The sequence below is a fragment of the Planococcus citri genome, chromosome 2 (assembly GCF_950023065.1).
Source record: "Planococcus citri chromosome 2, ihPlaCitr1.1, whole genome shotgun sequence".
Taxonomy (NCBI): Eukaryota; Metazoa; Arthropoda; class Insecta; order Hemiptera; family Pseudococcidae; genus Planococcus; species Planococcus citri.
This window is the reverse complement of record NC_088678.1, coordinates 71,182,115-71,207,085: the sequence shown is the minus strand read 5'-3', so window position 1 is coordinate 71,207,085 and position 24,971 is coordinate 71,182,115. Positions and strand designations below refer to the sequence as shown.

The following is a 24,971-nucleotide window of genomic DNA, read 5'->3' as shown; positions in this document are numbered from 1 at the left end:
TCGTTCGCGAACTATCAAGTTAAATTTGAAGCAAATATAAAGCAAAAGACCGAAATGCGAAAAAGTAGGTAACTCGAGTGATTCAAAAATTACTATTCAAACTGATTCGATTCATCGAATGAATCGTTATTCGAACGAATCATTCCCGAACGAATTCAAGAGAAATTGACTTCAGAATCATTTTTGAAAATAGTTTTGACATGATTAATTCATTTATCAATGCTTCAAATTACTGTTTTCAAAAATTATTAAAGATGTTTTACTGAGCAAATCATTCGCGACCGACTGAATCAGTTTCAAGTTTCAACGAATCGTTCGCGAGCTATCATCATGCACTTTAAGTACTTGCGATCATAAAAAACCAGAATAAAAAATGATAACTTTGGTGGTTTCATGAAATACCGTTTAAGATTGGTTTAATTCATCGAATGAATCATTATTTGAACGAATCGTTCCCGAACGAATTCAAGTGAAATCAACTTCAGCATCATTTTTGAAAATAATTTTGACATGATTAATTTAAACGAATAATTTCATTTAGCAATGTTTCAATTACTGTTATCAAAAATCATCAAAGATGTTTTACTGAGCAAATCATTCGCGACCGACTGAATCACTTTCAAGTTTCGACGAATCGTTCGCGAATAAAAAATTATAACTTTGATGGTTTAATAAAATACCGTTTAAAGTTGGTTAAATTCATAAAATGAATCGTTATTCGAACGAATCATTCACGAACGAATTACAGATGGGATGTTTTTATGATAGAATCACTCCAAGTGAATCTTTTACAAAACAAACGACTAAATCATTTAAATCGAATTGTTCACAAATCACTGAATCGTTCACGAACGAATGAATCACTTGAATCGAATCGTTCGAGAACAACCAGATCACCAGTCACCAGGGAAGAGTTGTTCGAGAATGCTTTCAAAGGAATTTTTCAAACGAAGTTTTCACGATCGACCGAATCAGTGAATCACTCAATCATTCAAAGTGAATCGTTCACGAACGACTAAATTTTTTGAATCGCTCATGAACGACTAACTCACTCGAATCATGTAGGACGACTAAATCACTTGAATTGTTCAAGAATGATCGAATGACTAAAATCGTTCACGAGCAACTGAATCGCTTGAATCGAATCGAGGAATCGTTCTAAAACGATCAAATAATCTAAACAAAAATTTTTAAAAATATTTTGAGCATTTAAGAAGCATTACTTGAAGATTTTTTCAGCTTTTTCGAATCGTTCACGAGCTATCAATTTGTAGTTCAAGCGATAGTACGATTCTATACGATTCAAATAATGCGAAAGAGTCGTTCGCGAACGAAAAGCTAATTTGAGTCTTTTTTTGATCATTTTGTTTATTTATTTATTTGCTCAATATTCAAATACAAAAAACTGAGAAAAAACAGCTTTTTTATTGAAAATATTGCAAATGAATCGTTCAAACAATGATTCGATCACGTCGAATCATTTTATCAGAAACGATTTTTCAAAACTACTTAGCTAGAAACGAGTGAATTTTCAAGTATATTTTAGAAGAATAAAAATTTTGCGGACAACCGAACTCGATGATTTCATCAACTAAGGATTTATTTTGAGAGTCGTTCACGAACAAATCGTTCACATTGGAATCTACTTATTTTTCCAATGAATCAATCATAAACAACCTCAAGATGTTGAAGTAACCTGAACAATAATTAATCGATTTGCTTAAACTACATATTTCGAGGACACTTTATGGAACGAATCTTTTATTTCGTTCGCGAATGATTCGTTAACATAACTTCATCCTTCACAAACAGTTTCAACTAATTCGTACCTACTGAATCGAAATTCAAAAATAAATCCCCTAAAAGGTAAAAAACCGAAACAATAGGGGAAAAATGAGGAAGGGGAAGGGGGTCAATCTGCAATTCATTTGTTCAAATATGTTACTCAATTACCTACATATTTTTTCGCAATGAAAACAAAAAAATCAAAACACGTCATAAAGTCAGGGGAAAAAATATCCAATCTCCCATCACTCCATTACCTTATCCTCACCTTGCCCACACGAACGTAATTACAAAGAGAGACGCACCACGAAGCTGATAGTGGAAGAACGCGGATTACGTTAATATTTCTCGCTTATTCGATTATTTATCGTTTCATTTCCGCTCGACGAATTCGTAGGGATTTTCGATTAGGTGGTGGCGGCGGCGGCGACGGCCTCAGCAACGCAGGCACCGCAGCCGACATCGTATTTACGGCAAATCGGCTATGCAATTTTATTAACATCAAAGAAAGATCGATAGGAGGAGGAGGCGGCAGGCACATATAGCGTGTGGCAGTACACAGTACACCGTACACACACAACACAACACCGCTGCCATTCGACTCAACTCCATGAATCGAGCTGGAAGACGGGGGCATGGGCAGGGGAGAGGTTGTGTGTCGAGTTTAATAGTACGTACGCAAACGTACTTCGCTATATACGTACGTACGTACGTAGGAGTACGTAATGTTTTCGTACTCGTTCCACACACAGTACAGTACGTACAGCTGGGTAGTAGGTATATATATACGAGCAATTTCTGAAATGTTAAATTCCGCCCTACCACGTTGGAGGGATTTTCGTGTAATAATTTTCGACGAATTTTAAACGAAAATAGAAATTTACGAGTTTATCTCGTATCCGGTGACGTAAAAATAAAAGAACACCGAATACGACGAATTTTTTTTTTCACTTAGGTTTTCCATTTCGCGTTTTTCTTTAGGGAGAATTTTCAATTTTCGACTCGTTTGAAAAAAATACAGGCTACGTGGGGAATTTTCTTTCTCTTTTCCGAGGAGGATATTTTTAGCAAAAATATCACGATTGAGAATTCGCATCGGATTATTATTCATTGCCAATGATTCCGATCAGATTATAGGCAGCACAGCTGCGAACGTGGCTCGCTCTGGAATCCAGAAAGTAAAAAAATTACACCACTTGAGAAAAAAAAATCGCAGCCAGGGAACTCTCCAACGATTGGACGAGTCGAGTTGTGAGATACGAACGCGAGCTGCTAAGTCAACATTAACGTATATCTATAAAATACCGTTGAGAAGAGAAAGCAACATTGTAAAAGGCTTCATTGATATTCCAGTTAATGTTGACATTATCGTATCGAACCGAACCGTATCACACCAGAAGCTCGAACGAACGCGACGATGGCGTATTCATTTTATGGAAAACATCGCGAGATAGGCATTTTCGTCCATGTTGATGATGTTGCATGTACTTAAAAGGAAGGGGGAGAAAAGGAACCGGGGACGAGGCTATTGCCTTTTCTAAAGTGTGCAAATATTTTCTCGTGGAAAAAAAAAAAGAAACTAACTAGCGTACCACGCTGAGAAAGGCGGATGAAAATTAACTTACCGAATTCGTGAGCACGATTTTTGTATCCTTAGTTTTTAATATAATGCATTGTTCGTTCTTGACGATGACCAGATCGCCGCTAACGTCTTCTAATTGGTCCATAAATATCAGCTCCGGTTTACCGTTGCCGGATTCTGGATGTAGCTCCAACCTGTTTGGGTATAGTTTCGCGTATCGAGTTTGCCAAGCTGAAGCGAACGGACCGCCTAGTTTCTTGATGTAGCCGTGTAATATGCAGTCCGATTCTGTAATCAAAGGTTCAAATTATGATTAGGTAGTTCATACTTTGAAAATAGGGACTCTTTGATCTGCAAAGCTGCAGAAATAATAAAACTAGAAAAGTTCAAAAATCTTTCACCAACGAACCTTTTTCATCATCGTCGAACCGCTGCTTCTGTTTAGCCTTCTTCTTTTGTTCAATTTTATCAGTTTCTAGATTAACGCTTTCGAATACAGTTTCGGCGACTTCGTTTTGCCATCTTTCCGATATCACTAGCGAGAAATTTTTATATAATTCTTGATCGGCGTCGGTTAGCTGTAAAAGGAACGAACGGTATTAGCCCGACAGATCTGTAGACGCTAAGGTATTTATGGTTATAATAATTTCACGTTACGAATCCAACTCGCTCTTTAAAACAGCCGGACCGTAAATTTCACTCGGTTTACGAGTTCTCTCTCGCTCGCTCGCTCGCTCATACCGCACGTACCAGTCCAGTGTAAGTATTAGGTACTAGAAGCCATTTATCGAAGCCTTTTACCAAAATTACCGTAAATCTATATATAAATCCCATCGGTCGTGTATGTGTGGTACACTGCTACTACGAGTACGAGAGCCTTTGCGCGTAATTATATTAAATATCGGTCGTCGACGCAACTCTCCACCGTCAAAAACCAGAGCCGTATACGAGCTCGAATTTACACATCGACACGTACCTACGTATCCGTATTATACCTATCTACCTATATTTACACACCAAAGCCCAAAGGTATAAGTGGGAACGCGACAATCTATACGTACTTTGATTCCTTTAGTATCTTCTTCGTCGAATGATCCTATATCGAAGGCATCCGCAGCGTTTACTTCGCCTCGAGGTGGCACCAAAGGTGGAGGGTACTTTTGCATGTACACCTGTTGCCAATCTAAGCCGTTGAAAAACGGATGTTCTTTCACTTCGTCGGCTCTGAAATGAGAATTTTTCAAAATACAATTAGCACATAGTCGTTTATCTGTAAAATGAACCGAGCTTCCTCCTGCAGCCCAAATCATGGAAAAGAAAGGCCCCTTTGAGTGTCTCTTATTTAAACGGGTGAACATTTTTTTGCCATCATTTTGGTTTCAATCACTCCAAAGTTATTGGCTTTCATAGGAAGGAGGGGGGGGGGCTCTCCAATTTTTGGTAGGAATTCTTTTAAATAACACTATTTTCAAAAAACCTTTCCTCTGTGTTCCAAAAATGTTCATCTTCATAGCACGGAGCCCCCCTAAAAAAAAAACATTGCGAATTGACAGCCTGAAAAAAATCTAGAAAATATTTCATTTTCGGTCGGAATCTTTCTACGTAGGTAAAAGCCTTTTTGACCTTTGAAACAAACTTCCTCAAGATGACAAACAATATTGGTCTCTTTATAAGGAGCTCCCCACCAAAAAAAAATCAGGAGCCTCAAAATCTGTAAAAAATGTTTGAAAAAATGTTCATTTTTGCGAAGAAATCTCTTTAAAGAATCCCATTCATTAAAAAAATCTGTCAACCCCCTTCCTCAAAAAAATATTTCTTTTTTTTACTCACAGGTCGAGCCTTTCGCAACCGTCCAAAAGTTGTGAAAAATCTAAGAAAAAATAAAAAATTGAAGTAGGTATGTGAAAATCTTCTATTTTTGTTCAGAATCCTTCTAAATAACATTATTTTCAAGAAAACACCTCCTTTGTCCCCAAAGTAATGCTTGAGGGTGGGGGGGGGGGGAATTGCTTTGAGGATCAAGAAAGGAATTTTCATTTCTTGAAAAGAGTTACATTAAAAAGGGGTTGACCAGAAATGAAAAAATTCAAACTTTTCTTACCACCGAAATCAATCTCTTACTCCTTTTAATGTGCATCGATTTTTTTCTACTTCGGAATTTGTTTGCAAACTTCACTCAAATAATGAGTCATTTGCAAACAATCCACTTGAATAGAAATTCATTTATACATAAATAATTATTTATTCAAATTATGAGTCGCTCATGAACGATTCACTCATATGAGGAGTCATTTAAGAACCATTTATTTAAATTATTAGTCGTTCGCAAACGATTCAATCACATTTAGAGTCGTTCGTGAACGATTCGCCCCAATGATGAGTCATTAAAGAAAGATTCACTCAAATTATGAGTCGTTTGCGAACGATTCACCCACGTCACATCGAGAGTCGTTCGTGAACTATTCACTCAGATTATGAGTCGTTCGCGAACGATTGCTCGACTGATGAGTCGTTTACGAACGATTCACCCACGTCACATCAGAAGTCGTTCGTGAACGATTCACTCAAATTATGAGTCGTTCACGAACGATCTACTCATATGAGTCATTTACGAACGATTCATTCAAATTATTAGTCGTTCGCAAATGATTCACTCACATTGAGAGTTGTTCGTGAACAATCCGCTCGAGTGATGAGTCATTTGCAAACAATTCACTCAAATTACGAGTCGTCCGCGAACGATCGCTCGACTAACGAGGCGTTCACGAACGATTCACCCACGTCACATCAAGAGTCGTTTGTAAACGATTCACTCAGATTATGAGTCGTTCGCGAACAATCGCTCGACTGATGAGCCGTTCACAAACGATTCACCCACGTCACATCAAGAGTCGTTCGTGAACGATTCACTCAAATTATGAGTTGTTGGCGAACGATCACTCGATTGATGAGTCATTTATGAACGATTCACCCACGTCACATCAAGAGTCGTTCGTGAACGATTCACTCAGATTATAAGTCGTTCGAGAACAATCGCTTGACTGATGAGTCGTTCGTGAACGATTCACTCAAATTATGAGCCATTCACGAACGATCTACTCATATGAGTCATTTACGAACGATTCATTTAAATTATTATTAGTCGTTCGCAAATGATTCACTCACATCGAAAGTCGTTCGTGAATGATTCGCTCGAATGATGAGTCATATGCAAACAATCAACTCCAATTATGAGTCGTCCGCGAACGATCGCTCGACTGATGAGTCGTTTACAAACGATTCACACTCATCATATCAAGAGTCGTTCGTGAACGATTCACTCAAATTATGAGTCGTTCGCGGACGATCACTCAATTGATGAGTCGTTCACGAACGATTTACTCGCATGATGAGTCATTTGCAGAAGATTCACCCAAGTTATGAGTCGTTCGCGAACGATTCACTTGACAGATGAATCGTTTGCGAATGGCTCACTCACATGAAGAGCAGTTCGTGTACGATTCACTCAAAAAATTAACTGCTTGCGAACGATTCAATTCAACAATGAGTCTTTCCTTGAACGATTCATTTCACATGATGAGTCATTTATAAACGATTCAATTTTAATCAAGCGATGAGCAGTTGGTGTACGATTCACTCGAATGATGAGTCGTTAGCAAACGATTCGTCCACATTAAGAATCGTTCGTGAACGATTCACTCGAATTGAAGGTTGATTGCGAACGATTCAATCAAAAAATAAGCTGCTTACTGTAGTAATCCAATCAAATGATGAGCCGTTTGTGAACGATTCACTCAAATGATGGATCATTTGAGAACAATTCATCGTAAAAATCGAGTAGTTCGCAAAAGATTCAGCGGATTTTGAATGATGCATCATATTAAGTACATATAATGATGTTCCATTTCCAACAATTCACTTGAACCATTAAACGTTCGTAAACAATTCGATCTCCAGATGGGTTGAAAGTAGCTCGTTCACAAACGACTCACTCCGAAAAGGATTTAATTGAGTTACTCAAGTTGATTTCTCGGTTTTCGATAATTTTTGTAAGTAAAGTGTATTAACTTTCGACAAAAAGAATGAATTTGGAGATTAAAATTTGAAAACCGGTTCGTATGCTATGCAATTATGATTTTGAGTCAATCTGGAGCTTCAAACAATATTTTTGATGTTTTTTCGTTATTCTCAACTTTGTAAGCTCCAGAATCAATGCAGTTTGGAAATCAAGGAGTGTTTTTTCAGGGTTATTCAGAATAATTTTCATCAGACATGAAAAACTTCCAAAAATTTGTCTTCTATTTAATTCATTTTTTCATTTGGGGGGGGGGGGAGAGGAGGCTCCACAGAAACGAACCAAAATAGCTTGACGAATCGGAGTAGGTTTAATTTCAGAAAAGGAGATCATTTAAAAGAATTCTGACGCAGAAATGGGAAATTTTCCAACAAATTGATTTTTTTTTACCTGAAGGGAGATGGGAAGAAGCTCTTGGAGCAACTTTTTTCGTACTCAAGAAAATCAAGAAATGAGGAATCATTTTCTCAGAAAAGGCCCAACCACAAAATGAGAGCCCCTCAAATGGCCACCTTCCCGATACTAAAATTTACGCAGATTATTGCTCATTTTCAAAAACTTACCCTCGTCCTCTACAACCTAATCTTTCGTTCACTTCACGATGCAGTAGATTTTCCAACAATCCTTTCAGTTCTTTTGAAAATGTATCTGGTAACTCGACGTTCTAGAAAAACACAAAACAGAAAAACACACACACATAAATCGACACGAAAATTGAAATAAAATGAAAAGTATCGAATAAAACGACCTACTGTTTTTATACAATCGTTTAATACATATACACCGACGACATAAAAAAAGCAGGTAGTACGTAACAAAATAATTTGCTTAGTATAGACGTAGGTATATAAAAAAAAATCGCCAACGTATACCTTTGCACGTACACAAACGTACCATAGGTGGGTATACCAAAAAGCTATATAACTTTTCAACGAGATACGAGACACATAAAACGAATTCTTATTCCCTCCCCCTCGCTTCTTTTCTTCCCTATCAGCTCTTCAAAATACAATACGACAACAGGAAAAGGCAAATGTACTTTGGAGAGACAGAGAGAAGAATTCAATCGACTAATTCGTATTTTAGCAACTTGAAAACATTATACAGAGTGATTCGGCATATTCGACTCGTATATAACCCCTTGAAAATGCTTAACTAAGCAATCCAAACGACAGACACGAGTGTATAGCACAGGGGGGTTCTGCAGATCGATACGAATGAAAGGGACGAGTCAAGTATAACCGTTTGAAATTTTTTTCCCTTCATTTTCAAAAGTCATTGCGACGTATTAAGAAAATTAATGATTATTCGAGATTATACGCCGGAGATACATACACAGTTCGGCCGACAGAGCAGGCGAATAATTTTTCAAGGTTATTACTCCGTGAAGTTTTCCAATTTTCTCATTCAAACGTACTATACCTAATCCGAGAGGAAAAAAAATCCGACGAACGTATGATAAACGTCGAAATAAAATTTCCAGCTGGGGTAACTATAGATGCTCGAATACCCCCTGCGATTCCGTTCGCCTGTAATTTTACTCGTTATGCAAGTCGTATATAACGTCGATGCTGCACGAAAGTTGCTTATCTTTTGCGCCAAAATAAGCAGATTGTTCGGGAATCAAGCTGTATTATTAGGCGTATTAACCGAGTAAATTGAATTTTCAAACAGGGAAAGGATTTTCAAGCTTTGTAGCGCCTTTAAAATTACAAATAGCCAACTTTTGTAAGAATTAGTTTTTTTCCTCGTTTAGTTTATAGAAGATTCAAGGACGCGGTTGAAAATTTTCTAAACCAACATTCTCGCGCGAGTTTTACGTACTCCGTTTCGACGTTGAATTTTGTTAGTAAATCAAAAGTAAGTATACGAAGGAGAGCAGCGTGAAAAATTGGAAATGAAAAAACCACATAACGGTTCGCATGTTTGATGAAATAAATTATTGAAATGAACTTGAAAATTGACGTGAAATTATAAAAATCTTTATAGAAACCAATAAAAACTCTATAAAAATTGGCTGAAAATGCTAAAAAGTTGTTGAAAAATTCATAAAAATTTGCTTTCAAATTGTCAAGAACATCGACATTGTATATACACGCAGAAATGCTCACAGCGGTGCTTGAAAACAATAGAGAAGCCACCGAAAGTTGAATATTAACACATTCAAAAAAATTTAATAATTGGAAAAAATCACAAAAGTCGTTGAAAGTTTATGAAAATAATTCAAAACTAAATGAAAAATCGTTCAAAACGCTAAAATTTCTAAAAAAATTGATGAAAGAGGTTACAAAAATCACGGGAAAATGTTCAAAATTGGCTTAAAATTGCAAAAGTTTAGACGAGTAAATTACTGATATAAAACCAGTACCAGTTCCCTCGAATTTTCTCCCCAATGACTTCAGATTTTGCTTTTTGATCAGAAAACAATTTTCGGAAAATTTTTATTCCATTCATTCCCAGATTTTAAACCTGCTTAAAATCATCTTCTAGCGAAAAATCGAATTAGTACGGTATAGACTGTTGAAATCCTACATAAATGCCCCGAAATTTGAAACTGAAAGTTCTCGTGAAAGAAGGTAAAATAGTAAAAATATCACTCTTGAAAATGAGCATGAGTTGAATACTCCCAGACGATCAAATGAACTGTTCGCAAACGAATCTTAAATTAAAAGTCATTTGTGAACGATTCAATCAGAAGATGAACCGTCTGTAAACAATTCACCTACATTAAAAATCGTTCATGAACAATTAAATCAGGCGATGAACTGTTCGCGAACGAATGACTCAAATTACGAGTCATTCGCAAAAATTCAATCATGTAATAAGTCGTTTGTAAACGATTCACTCAAAATTATGAGTCGTTCGCGAACGATTCACTCAAATGATGAGTCATTTGAGAACGATTCACTCAAAATTATGAGTCGTTCGCGAACGACTCACTCGAATGATGAGTCGTTCGCGAACGATTCACTCGAATGATGAGTCGTTCGTGAACGATTCACTCGAATGATGAGTCGTTCGCGAACGATTCACTCTGATGATCACCGATCAGCCATTTGCGAACGATTTACTCGAATAATGAGTCGTTTGTGAACGATTCACTCAAATAGCGAGTCATTCGAAAACGATTCACTTACATTGAGAATTATTTTAATAGATCACTTGAATTAGCATTTAGCAGTCGTTCATGAACGATTCATTTGAGAACGATTCACTCTAATGATCAATCATTTGCAAACGATTCAATCGAATAATGACTAATGAGTCGTTCGTGAACGATTCACTCAAATGATTTGTCATTCGAAAACGATTTGCTTACATTAAGAATTATTTTAGTAGTTTACTTGAATTAGCAATCGTTCATGAATAATTCATTTGAATTGAGTCGTTCGCGAACGATTCACTCTTATTATGAGTCATTCGCGAACGATCCAATGATGAGTCATTTGAGAACGATTCACTTTAATGATCAGTCATTTGAAAACGATTCAACCTAATAATGACTGATGAGTCGTTCGTGAACGATTCACTCACATCGAGAAATTATTATTTAAATAGTTAACTTGAATTATCAGACGTTCATGAACGATTCATTTGAATTGAGTCGTTCGCGAATGATTCACTCACATCAAGAGTCGTTCCTTCACGAACCAATTACCTGTTCGCGAACGATTCTCTTGAAATGAAAGTCGTTCGCGAACGATTTTCCTGAAATGATAGTCGTTCGCGAACGATTCTTTTGAGATGAAATTCATTTACGAACGATTCACTCAACTTATTAGTTGCTCATGAACGATTCACTCAAGCATGTGAAAATAAATGCGTCATTTGTGAACTTAAACCTAGAAATACGAGCATTCGTGCAATGATTAGCTCAACAGTACAACATTTTCAAAATTTTTCCTCCTAGGGAGCTCTGTGGGCCTAAAAAATTTTAAATGGCTTACAATTTGAAATAAAGGGGGGGGGGACTGAATGTATTGTGACAACGCAAATCGGCATGTTAAAAAATCCAATATCTTCTGAATACGTTTTCACTAGAACTTTAGATGTAGGAGGGAGGGGGGAGGGGTCTTTGGCGATGCAAGAACAGATTTTGTCAGTTTTTTGAATACTTGTCAATGCAAATGAAAATTTCGTAACTACATTTTATTACAATTTTTTGCCAATTTTCGATCCTTAGGGCATCAAAATCGAAAAAACCAAATACACAGAGAGATTCTACAGGGTAATTCTCAGAAAAAGGGTCGATTTTGATATGCATAATTTTGAAAAACGAAAATCATTTTTTTGGAAAATTTCAAGTGGGAATCATTTGTATATGTGTCCCAGATCCCTTTTCTAGTGTTGGCCTCAATTCAATCCCCCCCACTGTGGACCCCGGCCCCCCTAAAACGGCGATAATTAGAATTCGACCCTCATCGATGTGTAATATGTCGATTGACATGTTTTCAAGGTCGTAGAATTCGAATCTGGAGTTATTTTTTTTGTAGAGGTGGAGGGTGAGGCGTGGGGAGGGGGAAAATGTCAAATTTTGCTTATATCATCGTGTAATATGTCGATTTATGTTTTTCAGGCCGCAGAGTTCGAATCTGGACTTATTTTTTTGGTAGGGGTAGAGGTGAAGTGTGGGGAGGGAGAAAATGTAAAATTTTGCTTGTATTATCGTGTAATATGCCGACTAGCGCGATAAAAGTACAGCTGTCTGAAATTTGGCCAAGTCGAAGGACAAATGGGCGCTGGACAAGCCGAAAGACAATCTCAACGTTTTTTCGTTTCTAGCGTTACCTACTGGACATTATTCGATTTTTAACACGTAATGAATGTGTACTTATCATGTAGAATAACTTCCCTTTCTCAATTATCGTTTTTGGCGGGTTCATCAGGGTAAATAAAAAGGCAAGCCGAAGGACACCGATTTTGCGAAATATCATATTTTCAGAGACAAGTACGATCAGAACGAGCTATTGCGTAGGTTTTGAAAAAAACATTGCGGGGTAACATTTTTATGAGGACAGTGAACCAGTGCAGCCACTCGCCAGAAAAAAATGTTGGATTGGGAAGCTACCAAAAATAATTGAAAATTGCTCGAAAATTTGCGCAAAAAGTGTGTGACAGTTTTCAAATGTGAATTGTGAGCTTCCTATAGACTTATTGCAATTGCAATTTGCACAATAAGAGACCTTCATGTTCTATGATAATGAGAATGTGTCAATTTTTCCAAAAAAAATGAAGTTCATGACACTTTATAACATTCATTTTCAAAAACATGATGTGTGACAGCCAAGTCGAAGGACATTTGGGGTATAAAATCAAATGTACACCAATGAAAAGAGGGTCTAAAAACCTCAATACCATGTGTGAAATGTGTGCGGGGTCATTCTTGGATGGACCAAAAAAAAAAAAAAAAAATTCATGCTAAAACCGTTGAGAAATTTGCCATGTACACGAATTTTACCTTTTTCTGAGAATTACCCTACAATACATTAAAAAAATTAGTTTTTTGGTAATTTTCAAAAAGTGGTCGCTTTTTGCTTCATCTGAGATTTTTATGTTTGAATATTTCAAATGGCAACAAAAAACACGAAAAAATATTGTAAATACTCATTTAGAAGATGTAATTTTATGCCATAGCCAAAGAACAAAATTTTCCTTCATTTCTACCAGAATAATTTTTTTCAAAGTAATAGAATGAAACGGCTAAAAATACGGGAAGGGGTGGGGGTAGGGGGTCAAAACTTTCTGGGGAATTTTTTCTCGTCGAGGGACATCATCTGAGCCCATCAGAAAGAAAATCAGAGCGGAGTGCGATTTCATCCCTTATTAGGCCAGAACCTTTTTCATAATTTGGTTTACGTACATGGCTCATAAAATGAATACCTGAACTAAAGGATTAATACAGCTACTTTTTGGGGCTCGAGGAAGATTTTTCTTATCTTTGAGGGCTCATTTTAAGGGGATCATAATAGTTTGAGGAAATTATTTAGAAACATGAAGACACAAAATTCAAAATTTTGAAATAGATTGAATTTTTTTCATTGTTTTAATGTTTTTTCAACTGAAGAGGGTGACTTCCCAACACCACTTCATTTCAAGTTTGGAGAGGGCTAAAATTTTAATTTTGTTCATAAAAACGAGCAACTCTAAATGGGGTGAACCAAAAATAATTGCAAAATTTTTCCAGAAGTAAGAGCCAGGGTACCTATACCTCTCTCCTCTCCTACCACCAATTTGGAAAGTTCATTCTAGATTTATTTTGAAGTCTTTTGTGCTGTTTCATGTATTTCTGAAGTCGTAAAATATCTCTGAGATGGACAAAAACTAATTCAGCCCATGAAAAAAACGAAAAAAAAAATACTTACCGAAGTCAACGTCATGCGATCAATTTCGTGTTTATCTTTAGTCTTATGTTGTCTGAACGGACTGTGTCCTTTGAGTAATTTATACAGCATACAACCAAACGAGAACCAATCAGCGCTTGAATCGTAACATGTGCCTTTTGAAAGAACTTCAGGAGCCATATAGCCGTGCGTTCCTCTGCAAACAAGTACAACAATCAAAATAACATCAATAAAAATTCACTCATTTCCAGAGTATTTTCTGGGATTACTTACACACTGGCATGAGGCTTCTTTTTGGAGAAATCACAAGCTAAACCGAGATCGGAAATTCTAATATGGCCGTGCTCGTCAAGCAGAATGTTAGCCGGTTTCAGATCTCTATATACAATATATCTTCTATGCATATGTTCTAAACCTGAAATCAAACAAATAAGAACACATCAGTATCAGTCTCTCTGGAGTCTAAAATAAAATAAATGCATTTTTCAAACGAACATCATTCTACAGTCGACATTACGACTTATTTTCTCACTCGAACATTACTTCTTTTCAAAAATAGCATCTTTACTTTTCGAATAGGTAGCAGAGAAAAAAGTATTAACTCTCTTATTTCGTAATTCGTCATCTGCGCTGCACAGTATCGTTTGCCCATTCGAGATTTTCTATTTACGATAATACTTTTGCACCTCACACACACTTACACGTCTATATACCTACACTCTCATCTCGTGGTAAAAATTGTATGTACCTCGAGTAATGGATACACGTTAACGAGATTTACACCGATTTAAATCTCTTCTCGGTGTTTTTTTCACCTCTGAGGAGCTTTCACCCTACTTTTTTTTCTAGGCTTTGCTCTTCTGGCAGAATTAAATTTCAATTTATCTTTTTTCTCTTTGGTTTTCTCTTCTTTTCTCTTCGATTAGGTGTATTTGTGTAGCACATGATGAGATACCTAGGTACGTATCGTGTATTTGTGCTCATTTCTACTTATTACAGCAACTCGTCCGTCTAATTTTCACTTTCTCAAACGAGCATTTATTCGACGACTCGGTTCTTACCTCTAATCATTTCTTTTTCACACCAGTATGTTCATATTTTTCACCCTTTTCCAGACCCATCTCAACCCACACATTGGTTTTTTGACCTTCATAAACCACATACACTCTTAACGAAAGCCACCACTCTTGAATGGTCTCATTTCGCACTCGAAAACACATCGTCATCGTCTTTCTTTTAAATCGGTTCAGGAAAATTTTACTCGTTAAGACAAAACTGCCCCTCACTCTACTCTAGAAAGGGATACGTCGAGAATACTTATTTGTGAAAATGGAAAATTTTTCTTACAACTGCATCGTATCCACGCTCCACGGTCATTACTTTTCGTACTGGTATTTTACGCGTCGAGGCGCAGACGGGGCGGCGCAGTATATAACGTTCTTTTCGACGCGGCTTCTTCTTTGTTTGGTTTTAATTTTTAATTTATTTTATGGGCTTCCTCCCACCTCTCCGCCGCCACGGCCACCATCTACACTCCATTCGTAGCTTCAGTTTTTCTTATCTTTCGCCAGATGAATTATCCTTGAGATGGGATCAGTATTTATATACGGAGAAAAACAAGAGCTAGTAACGCAAACGTCAGAACAGGGGCAGGGGACAGTTAAGACAGTCTCGAATAGAGCATAGCAAAAAAAAAATATCAGTAAGCGAAAATTTTACGAGTGGATGTTATTAAGAATGTTATATATACGTAAGCCAAGTGAAAACGAAAAAGAAAAGAGGCAAAAATTGCCTTAAATTTCACGGTCTTAATAGATATCCCCAAAGGACTTCGTTTACCCTATAGACGACCTCATTACAAATTAAATAAATTCTTTTTCCCAGACTTTCTTTTTCAATTTTTTTCCTCTTATACTCCGACTCTACAGTACACGTTTTCAACAAAATTCTGACGCGTGAGCTTTTAGATTGGAAAAAAATTCGCAAAAAAGGTTGCAAACGGTTTTTTTTCTATTAAAAATTATTATAATTGGGGAGATTTTTAAACGTGTGTCTGTCTCAGTTATTTTTGTATGTATCGAATTGTTATACCTTCCAGTTTGCAAACAATTGGATAAAGGTTTAGAAATATTTTTCAACAAAATCAGTGGACGACAAAATTATAACAAATGAAAAATTGAAAAAATAATAAATATCATCACATTAAAATTTCGTTAAAATGACAAAATACCAATAATTTTTTTAAAGTGAAAAAACAAATTCAAACGTAATGCAGAAAATAGTAAAAAAAAAATACATGAATAATCAAATCAATGCTGAAAAATTGAAACAAAAACAAAAAAAAACAAAAAAATCGAAAAAATGTTCATAATTATGTGTATTAGAGTGGACTCTCATTAAATACCATACTTGTGAAAACCTTTTAATGCTTTTATATCCTTAATTTTTCCATTCTTCATCAGAAAAGCGATACTTTTTAGTTTTCACCCCCTCTCCCTCAACACAATGAAGAAGCAGAACTCAGAATCCTTCAAAAGATGAGAAAAAAAACAGTTGATGTTTTGGTTATTTTCATTGTTTGGACCCCCTCCCCCACCCCCACCCCAAAATGATACTGAAAGTGTAAGAAAATGTTCACCAACTTCAATTCATTTCATATAATTTTTTTTTTCAAATTTAACGTTGCTGGAGGACCAAAGCAGATTCTTGAAAAATAGACGATTTTATTGGAGAAATTGTCGCACAGAAATTCAAAGGAAATTACCACTCTTATAATATTCAAATCTTCCAATTTTTCTTCATTTTGGAGGCCTCTAACATGGAAAATTTTCAAAAAAGATTCAGACTTCAATTTTTAATTTTTTTCAACATTGGAAGCCTTTAATAAGGGAGCCAATGTTGTTGGGCGAATAAGTGAGGATTTTTCTTGAAATAAAATTTTTGAAAGAATTCTGACGCAGAAATAAAAAATTTTCAAGAAGCACTTACCAACTTTGATATCTTTTCCAAGGGGAGTTTCTGGGCAAGTTATTACACAGAAATGACGATTTTTCAGAAACGTTTTCATCAACTTCAGTTTTGGGAATTTTGTCAAGATGTTTGAAGATTGAAAAAATTGAATTGAAGGAAAAATTTTTGAATGTTTCAACGATGAAGGGGAAAGGGAGGAAGGGAGGAAGGAGAAAAAAGAAAATTGAAAAAATTATTAGAGTATAAACTTTGGATTTTCAAAGTTGACTTCTCTGAATCGATTGGAAATGGTATCAAGCTATTTTGAACAGCTCTGGAATCAGCAAATTTTTGGAAAGTAAAAATTCCACAAAATTATGCCCAATTAAAGTGTACGTAAAATTAAAATTTCGATGATACTTCATTTTGGAGATTACGAGTCCACTGGAGGTGGTTTCAAGTTATTTTGGAGCCTCCAACAAAATTTTAGAAATTCTAGTTTTCCAAAAAAAAAAAAAACGCTTCAAAATCAATTCTAATGAATTTTGACACCTCCTAGAAACACCTCCAGTCGACCCAGTGTGTGGAAAAAGAGAAGGTATAAGCTAAATTTCAGCTTCATAAATCGACTAGGTAACATTTATTGGTGAAAGTTTTGATACTCAAAAATTAGCCAGGAGCTCTAAAAGTACTCAAAATAGCTCAATTTTGTTTTCAATCGATTTCAGGGATCGAAAACATGATAGATACTAAATTTCAACTTTATAGTCCAATTGGGGAAAATTTTGATTTTTCGTCTTTTTTTAAAATCTCCTCAAAAGTTCAAAAAAAAAACTTTAGCAGCTGAAATTTTGGATGGTGGGGTATTTTTGCATGCTCTTGGAATCCAGCTGTGTCCAATTCTGGAGTTGAAACATTTTCCAAACATAAAGAAAAACTGGTTTTACCACCAAGTCTTTCTCATAATAAGACCAACTGCAGGAGTTTCAAGGAGAGGTTCTAATTTTGAAAAAGTAGAAATTTTGCTTCGAACTTCTTTCATTTTTAGAATCAATATTACTGCATCAATAAACTGTAAAAAATATTACAAATCTCATCATCTGACACTTTTTTAATAGCAGAATTCTCAACTTTTGACCAAATTTTGAATTTTTAGCGTTCATTTTATGATTTAAATCTGAATTCACATCAAAATGGAAAAAACTGTGTATTTTAAAAATTACGTACCAGCTGATTAATAATCAATCCTCCACAACATCAAGTCAATTTACAGTTTTTTTTTCAAAATAAATTTGAAAAAAAATTGTATTGAAATTAGCATTTGGAAAATACCTTGTAAAAATTGAGCTTATCTCATAGAAATTTAAAAGGAACACATGAATAAATTTCAAAATTATGAGATTTATGATGAATCAAAATTTTCAAAGTGCTCTAGCACCTTCAATTTCGAACACAGGCGAAACACGAAAATTGAGCTTCACAGAATTTGAAATTTTCTTCAAAAAGACCATGTTCAATGTTCATATTCTTATTCAGCCTACGTTCAAAATTGAAAGAGCTAGGACACTTGGGAGAAAATTGAAATTAATCATGGGCCCCCTCAATTTTAAAAATGGACTAAAATCAAAAACGACCTTTTTTGTACTCCTTCCTAAAGTCTGCAGCCACAACAACTTGGCTCAATCAGATTCCACCTCCCAGCAGTACATATTTCAAAATTTATCCACCTTCAATGAATTCACACAAAACACCCTTCGACTTTCACTTCAATTCCTAGTATCGGCAAAGCAATCAACTCCTGTGCAGTTTGGGTTGCTGGGCTACAAGGCAAATAACTCAACACCTGTAATACTAGAACACCCTGTATATGTATTTGAAACACCGTTGCCAACTCTGCAAATTTCCAATTCCAATATCCAATTTATACACACAGCTCACAAGGTAATAAATTTTGCCAACCCTTTCGAGATATTCTTTTCAAAATTACTATTCTTGGTATTTTTCCATACATGTAGGCAATGCCTTTCTTCCCACATCCCTTTTGAATCCAACTCGAACTTCTTTCAAGTCGATTAATCTTTTCTCACGGTTTTTCGCTCCTAGAGCATCATTTCCAAAGCTCTGCAAACATAAACCGGCACGTGTTATAGATCCTAGCAAAGCCATGTCCTCGAACCCCCAGTTTGGTGCAGTGGATACCCAAGGACCCTGTGTCTGTCTCGGTATCCACTTTTATAGGTAGGTATATCGTATCTCCATTCCACGCACGTGCATATATTATACGAGTACGTACACTTTGTACACGTCGATGTGTACGTAGGCCTACAAAGTAAGCTGATGCTGATAATTCAGTCTACAAACATACACTATCCATATAAAACACTATAAAATCGTGTCTTTGTTTCTCTCTCACAAGAGTCAGTTTTGGTTCAGACGACGAGCATGGGTCCCCTTTGGTTACATTCAAATTACTACACTCGACGACGACGACGAAACCAAAACGAAGAAAGTTTTCGCATCTCGTACACCAAACATTTGCATCCTGCCTACGTACAACAAACTCGTATGTACATAGCAACATCCTTTTTGTACAAAGATACAAGCACAACGATAGCAGAATATATTGTCAGAGTAGGTACCAAATGGGCGAAGGCGAAGGGGCATTATGCGGCATACTCAACTCGCGTATAGTTCACCAATTTGCATAAATTCACAATACGATTTTATATGTATTACGCTTCTCCCCGCGCTTTTACGATTTATAAAATGAGTTACCGAGGTAAAGAGACACATATACACACACAGTCAACATATGTGCTCCCCAGATGCATATCTTTCAATCGATACAACAAATTCGCGATGTAAAAAAAAACACACATACACATACGAGTATATACGGCCATTATGGCCACTGAGAGCGTATGATGCTCGTATATACTCGTAGGTATTCGTATCACGTCGAGGTGAACTTTTTTAATCGTTTTTCGTCGACCGATATAAAAAAATTGTCCCATTAATCAGAGTTGGGGCACATAGGCCCCGAAGCAGGATGAAATTTGCTACAAGTATCGCAAGTACTTACCTAAAATAACCTCGGCAGCGTAAAATCTCATTTCTTGTTCGTTAAATACGCCGTGTTGCGATAAATGATAATGCAGATCTCCGCCATTCATCAAATCTAATATAAAACACAATTTATCCGGCGTATGGAACGCATACGTCATGCATACGATAAAAGGGCAATCTTCCTGCAACAGAAAAATGACAAAAAAATTGTTTAAAAACTTGTTTCGATAACTGATTTAAACAATTAAAAATAATTAGAATACGAAAAGTTGACCATATTGGTAAATGAGGTAGTGATGTCCGTCTCCGAATTGAACGGGACCTCGATTTTTGAAAAAACCAAGGTCTAAAACCCCCACAACCGAAATTTCAGCTGCTCAAATTCATTTTTCGATTTTTGACGAACGTTTGAAAATTCAAAATTGACCATTCTCAGTGATTTATGTTGGAAAAAAAATACGAGCTTGATTAGTAAAAATGATCAAATTAAGTCCTAATATTACTCCCCCCCCATCCAAATTTGACCCCTCCCAGCCCTTTCTGGACCCTCCAGCGCAACTTGCAATTTCTCCAGAACTTCGAAAATCGCGCTGGAGGCTATAAAATGACTAGAAACGGCGACATTTTGGCTAGAGGGAAGGGGGGGGGGGGTGAATCAAACTTTACTGAGATGTCCGATTTGGAATCGGCTCAAATACAGAAGATGAACTCAGTATAAAGTACAACTCCTGCCTAAGTTGATATTTTTACACCTTCTGGAGCAAATTCAAAATCGCGCTGGAGGCTCCAGAACTGCTGGAAATGTTGAAATTTGGGTTTTTTGGGGTGTTAGTATTGGTTTTAGGACTTATTTGGAACATTTTTACTGATAAAGTAGGTATTTTTTTTTTTTTTAAACATAAATCACTGAAAATGGCTAATTCAGAATTTTTAAAGTTCACCAAAAATCGAAAAACGAATTTGAGCAGCTGAAATTTTGGTTATGGGCAGAAACGAAATCACCCCATCCCCACCTCCTTCCACCACCAAGTTGTCAAATCTTGAAAAACCCGGAAAATTCGCCAACTTCACCGAAAATTGACAAAGTTGATAAATTTTGAAAATTTTTAGTCTTATTGGAGAGGTTTATTTCCCGACTTTTTTGAAATTTTTTGCCCTCGCTTCGCTCGAACTAAATACAGTTTTTCTACTTCAGAATTTCTGCACCTGGAAAATATTCAGTGACGTAGCGAGGATTTCCTCAAAGAGGAAAAACCCCAGATTTTTAGGTAAGAAAAATCAAAATTAGAGGTACATAGTTTTCTGAAAACCTTTTGTAATGTGTGATGATTTTATAAAAATGAAGGTAAAATTATCCCTCGAGTAAAAACTTTTGGAAAAAAAGGGTCCGAAAATGAAAAAACGTTCATTTTTGTGTGTTATATTTATAATTTTTGCTGGCAAGGGAGGACGATGGTTCTCTTCCCCTCCCCTCTTTTTGGCTAGAATTCTAAAAATCTATTATTCAAACTCAAAAAAATGTTTAAATTCAAAAATAAATTCTCGAAATACGAAATTTAGAGAGCTTTTGCCCTCATTTTGTTGGGGCTCTTTTTTCTTTTTTTTTCAGAACTCAAATTCCTAAAAAAGTCATTCAAATTCTAAAATGTTGATGTAAAAAAAATCAATCTCTTCTCATACAAAAATATTATTTTTTCATTTATCAAAATACAAATTTTTATAATCTGGCAAAACTGCCTTCTCATCTTTTGTGCCACATTAAAAAACTCACCTTTTTATTCGGCAAAATAATGTATTCTTTTTTCCATATCAGTTGGCAAATTTTTGGTTGACCCCCCTCCCCAATCAAGAGAATGCTTAGTTTCGTTTTTGATTATGGGGGTTTTAGATCATGATCTTTCCAAAAATCGTGACCCAGTTCAAACTGGAGGCGGATACTCTTGTTTGAGGAATTTATTAAGAGAGGGTAAAGTTGTCCAAATAGGAAAACAAGCGAGGTCCAGAGGACCTGGCAAGAGGGTTCCCCAGATTTGTAGAAATTATTGAACCTCTTTTTTTTTAGAATTTTTTATTTAATTAAAGTGACTAACTAATTATTTCTTCCAAATTAAGGTAGAAAAACTAAATGGAAAACAATTAGATTGAGTATCGCTCGGAATATTTTTGTTCGACTTCATATTTTCTGGCTATAGCTACACTGGATACTGGAATGGAATAAATAATATAAATCGAAAATCGTTGAACATTGATAATATTTTTTCTGAAATTGAAAAATTAATATTCAAATTCAATTCGGAGTTTTTTTTGATTCTTCGAATTATTTTTCAAAATTATTTGTGTACACTTTTTGGCAAGTATTTCAAAAAATGTTGAATAGTTGAGTTCCTTATAAAAATGCCGAATTATTTGAATATTATTTGGGGTTTTCAAAGATTTTTCGAATATGAGATTGGCTGAATGAATACAAAATAATTAAATAATAATTTTTTAATTTGACGTTGTCAAAGATTCGAATCGTTGAATAAGTTATTGAACGTAAAAAAAGCAAAAAAGACTAAAAGAGATTCGAATCTGTGACGTCAACTGATACTCACTAAAAATTGTTGGCTGATAAAAACTAAGTTGAAAATGCTTAGCAATTCAGAGTTGTTGAAGAAACTGAAAATCACTAAGCACGTAAAAAGGTGTCTTATGGGTAGCGTAATACGCAACATATAAGACACCTTTCTAAATAACGCGGCGCGCTGAATTCTCCATAGCGATTTTAATAGGGTTCCCCATGGTGGAGGAACCCTAAAAAGGGACCAAGATAGATTCTCTTTTAATAAATTGAAAAAAAAATTGTTTAAATCGATTTTTTTTTTAAATTTTAGATGTCCTTTGTAAGTGATACGTATGCAGATCTTTTCAAATTAGCCTTTAGTTTTTGTTGGGTAAAAAACTCATAAATTGACCAAAATTCCATTTTAAAAAAAAATAGAATATATCTTTGATTGATTGCTTTTTGATAATCCTGAAACTGAGGGAGTATTTTTGGTACTAATTTTTGGCCACTATTGCCAATTTCGAAAACTCGAAAAAATTTGATAAGTTTTTGGCAATTTTTTACAATTAGAAAAAATTATCAAAAAATTGGCAAAACTGCATTCCGAAATATGCCCCCAGGTTTTAAAATGATATCTTTGATGTTTTGTCCTAATTTACTCGCCGAATCCGAGCAGAGAATATTTTCAAAATTCGAAATTACCAAAAAAATGGGCCATTTTCAAATTTTTAATCGCTCAGTAGAACCTTGAGAGTGGTCTAGGATTTTGGAACTGGGACATTTTTTCCAAAATAGGCTGTGTTGAGTACTTGATAATTCTTGTGTTTGATGAAATTTCGCATAATATCTACATACGTAATTTTCTCATCCTCTCTTGAAATTATTCTCAATTGGGGAATTTTGTGATTGTAACATTGGACTTTTTGAATCTTAAACCTCAAATTCCGTATTGAGATTTTTGAAAATCAAATCGGATTTAAATTTTTTCAACGCAGACAAACCAGCATTAAAAATACTAATCCTGAAAAAATTCGCAAAATTCCAATTTTTCAGCTTTAAAAATTTCCTTCGCTTCAATTTATTATGGTCCTTGTACGCGCAAACGAATTTCGTGGCTCGATCCTATTCAGTTTCTGGCTATAATTCATCCATTTTCCATTTAATTTCGATCGAAACAGAAAGAAAGGGCAAGATAATCACACAGAATACCAACCTTTTCAATTTACCGATCTCGAGTAAATTTTTTTCGAGTAAAGATGACAAAAAAAATTCACCCTTCTTACGAAAAATAAGAAAATTTACGATAGTAGGAAATCCTAAATGATTGTAAAAAGAAAAGGGCAAAGAAAAAAATCCATAATACTCCATAATTTCACGACGACTAAAAGGAAATTAATAGTCGAAAATGTCTTAAAACGTGGAAAATTTTCGAGAAAAAATTTATGTAGAATCTTGGTTGTTAATGGGCAAAAACCACGAGGAAATAGGAAGTATTTTCTTATACACTGGAACGCGAAGAAAGAAAAGCAAGACGATGAAAGAGGAAAGAGGTACATACTAATGTCATCGTAAAAACAATCCAGGGAGTCGTTTTCAAACTAACGAATTAGTTTAAACCCCTATTAGATTGCGCAGAATTTTTTCCCAAAACGAGAAAAACCCAGCGAAGGAAAAATTTACAAATAAAAATAAATTTTTACGACCCGAGGAAAATTTTATTTGCGATATTTTCCTGCGGTAAGGGGTACTTCGGTTTTGGAACAGAGTCGATATAGTTCGGATTTATAGTTTTTCGCACGTTTTTTGGATTCTTGCTCGACCCTGCCCTTCTTGCGTGATCTTCCATTAGCTAAATAGATTGAATATTTCATTCTATAGTCTATACAGTGGAACCACAACAAGTATTAACTCGCTATACAGCAATAATGTACAAAACAAACGTACACATGGTAATAATTCGCGCATTTACCCCGGAGGCTGATCGAAGCAACCGTTGCGAAAAAAAGTCTGTATTTTAATTTAACAGAGGCGACGCGATGGGGAAAGGGGACAAGGGGGCAGACAACGTACCATCGCAGCATATACGTATCCCAAAGGCCTACCTAATACAAATTTTATACACGACGATCGTGTATTTTTCACCGACCAACGACGCCAGGTGAATAATTTGCCTAATTTACGAGCTTTCTGTGCTCTTCCACGCATCGGTATCGTATTGCCGGCTGCATATATGGGTAAAAAGTAGGTATTTTCGCAATGAGGAACAAGAGAATGGGGAAGAGGGCATACATCGCATTCCACAACGTTTTCATGTATCCCTAGCTGTCTCTCTTCCAAACCGTTCGTTGGTAAAAATTTCACTGCTGGAGTCGTGACGAATGTTAATAACATATGTATGAGCAGTCGGGAGAGGAAGACGGTGTGGTGGTGGCTGAACTATGGGCCTTTTATACATAATCGATGAAAAAGGGCTGGGGGACACAAAAGCTGCCACGGCGAAGGAAAAATTTTTCGTGGGCGTCGCGGTATTTTTTCGAGGACGTACTATACAATTCCATTCGCGTGAACGTGAGTGAGCTTCGAGAGAGAGAAACAGAGACAGCACAAATGCCATCGAATGCGTAATTT

General features: G+C 35.8%; 1 protein-coding gene across 2 annotated transcripts in view; it reads right to left on the bottom strand.

Annotated features, from left to right (window-relative positions):
• The window catches only part of LOC135837544 (G protein-coupled receptor kinase 1), a 196,423-nt gene that overhangs the window by 8,229 nt on the left and 163,223 nt on the right, over positions 1-24,971 (bottom strand). For both annotated transcript variants that reach the window (XR_010557212.1, XM_065352854.1), the window contains exons 9-15: positions 19,815-19,980; positions 14,057-14,198; positions 13,805-13,979; positions 8,006-8,106; positions 4,429-4,591; positions 3,777-3,945; positions 3,411-3,655 (exon numbers count right to left, since the gene is read on the bottom strand). Coding sequence is in view for 1 of the 2 variants with exons in the window: in XM_065352854.1 (XP_065208926.1) it covers positions 3,411-3,655; positions 3,777-3,945; positions 4,429-4,591; positions 8,006-8,106; positions 13,805-13,979; positions 14,057-14,198; positions 19,815-19,980 (1,161 nt within the window). In the remaining variant the exon portion in view is untranslated. The remainder of the gene's footprint in view (positions 1-3,410; positions 3,656-3,776; positions 3,946-4,428; positions 4,592-8,005; positions 8,107-13,804; positions 13,980-14,056; positions 14,199-19,814; positions 19,981-24,971) is intronic.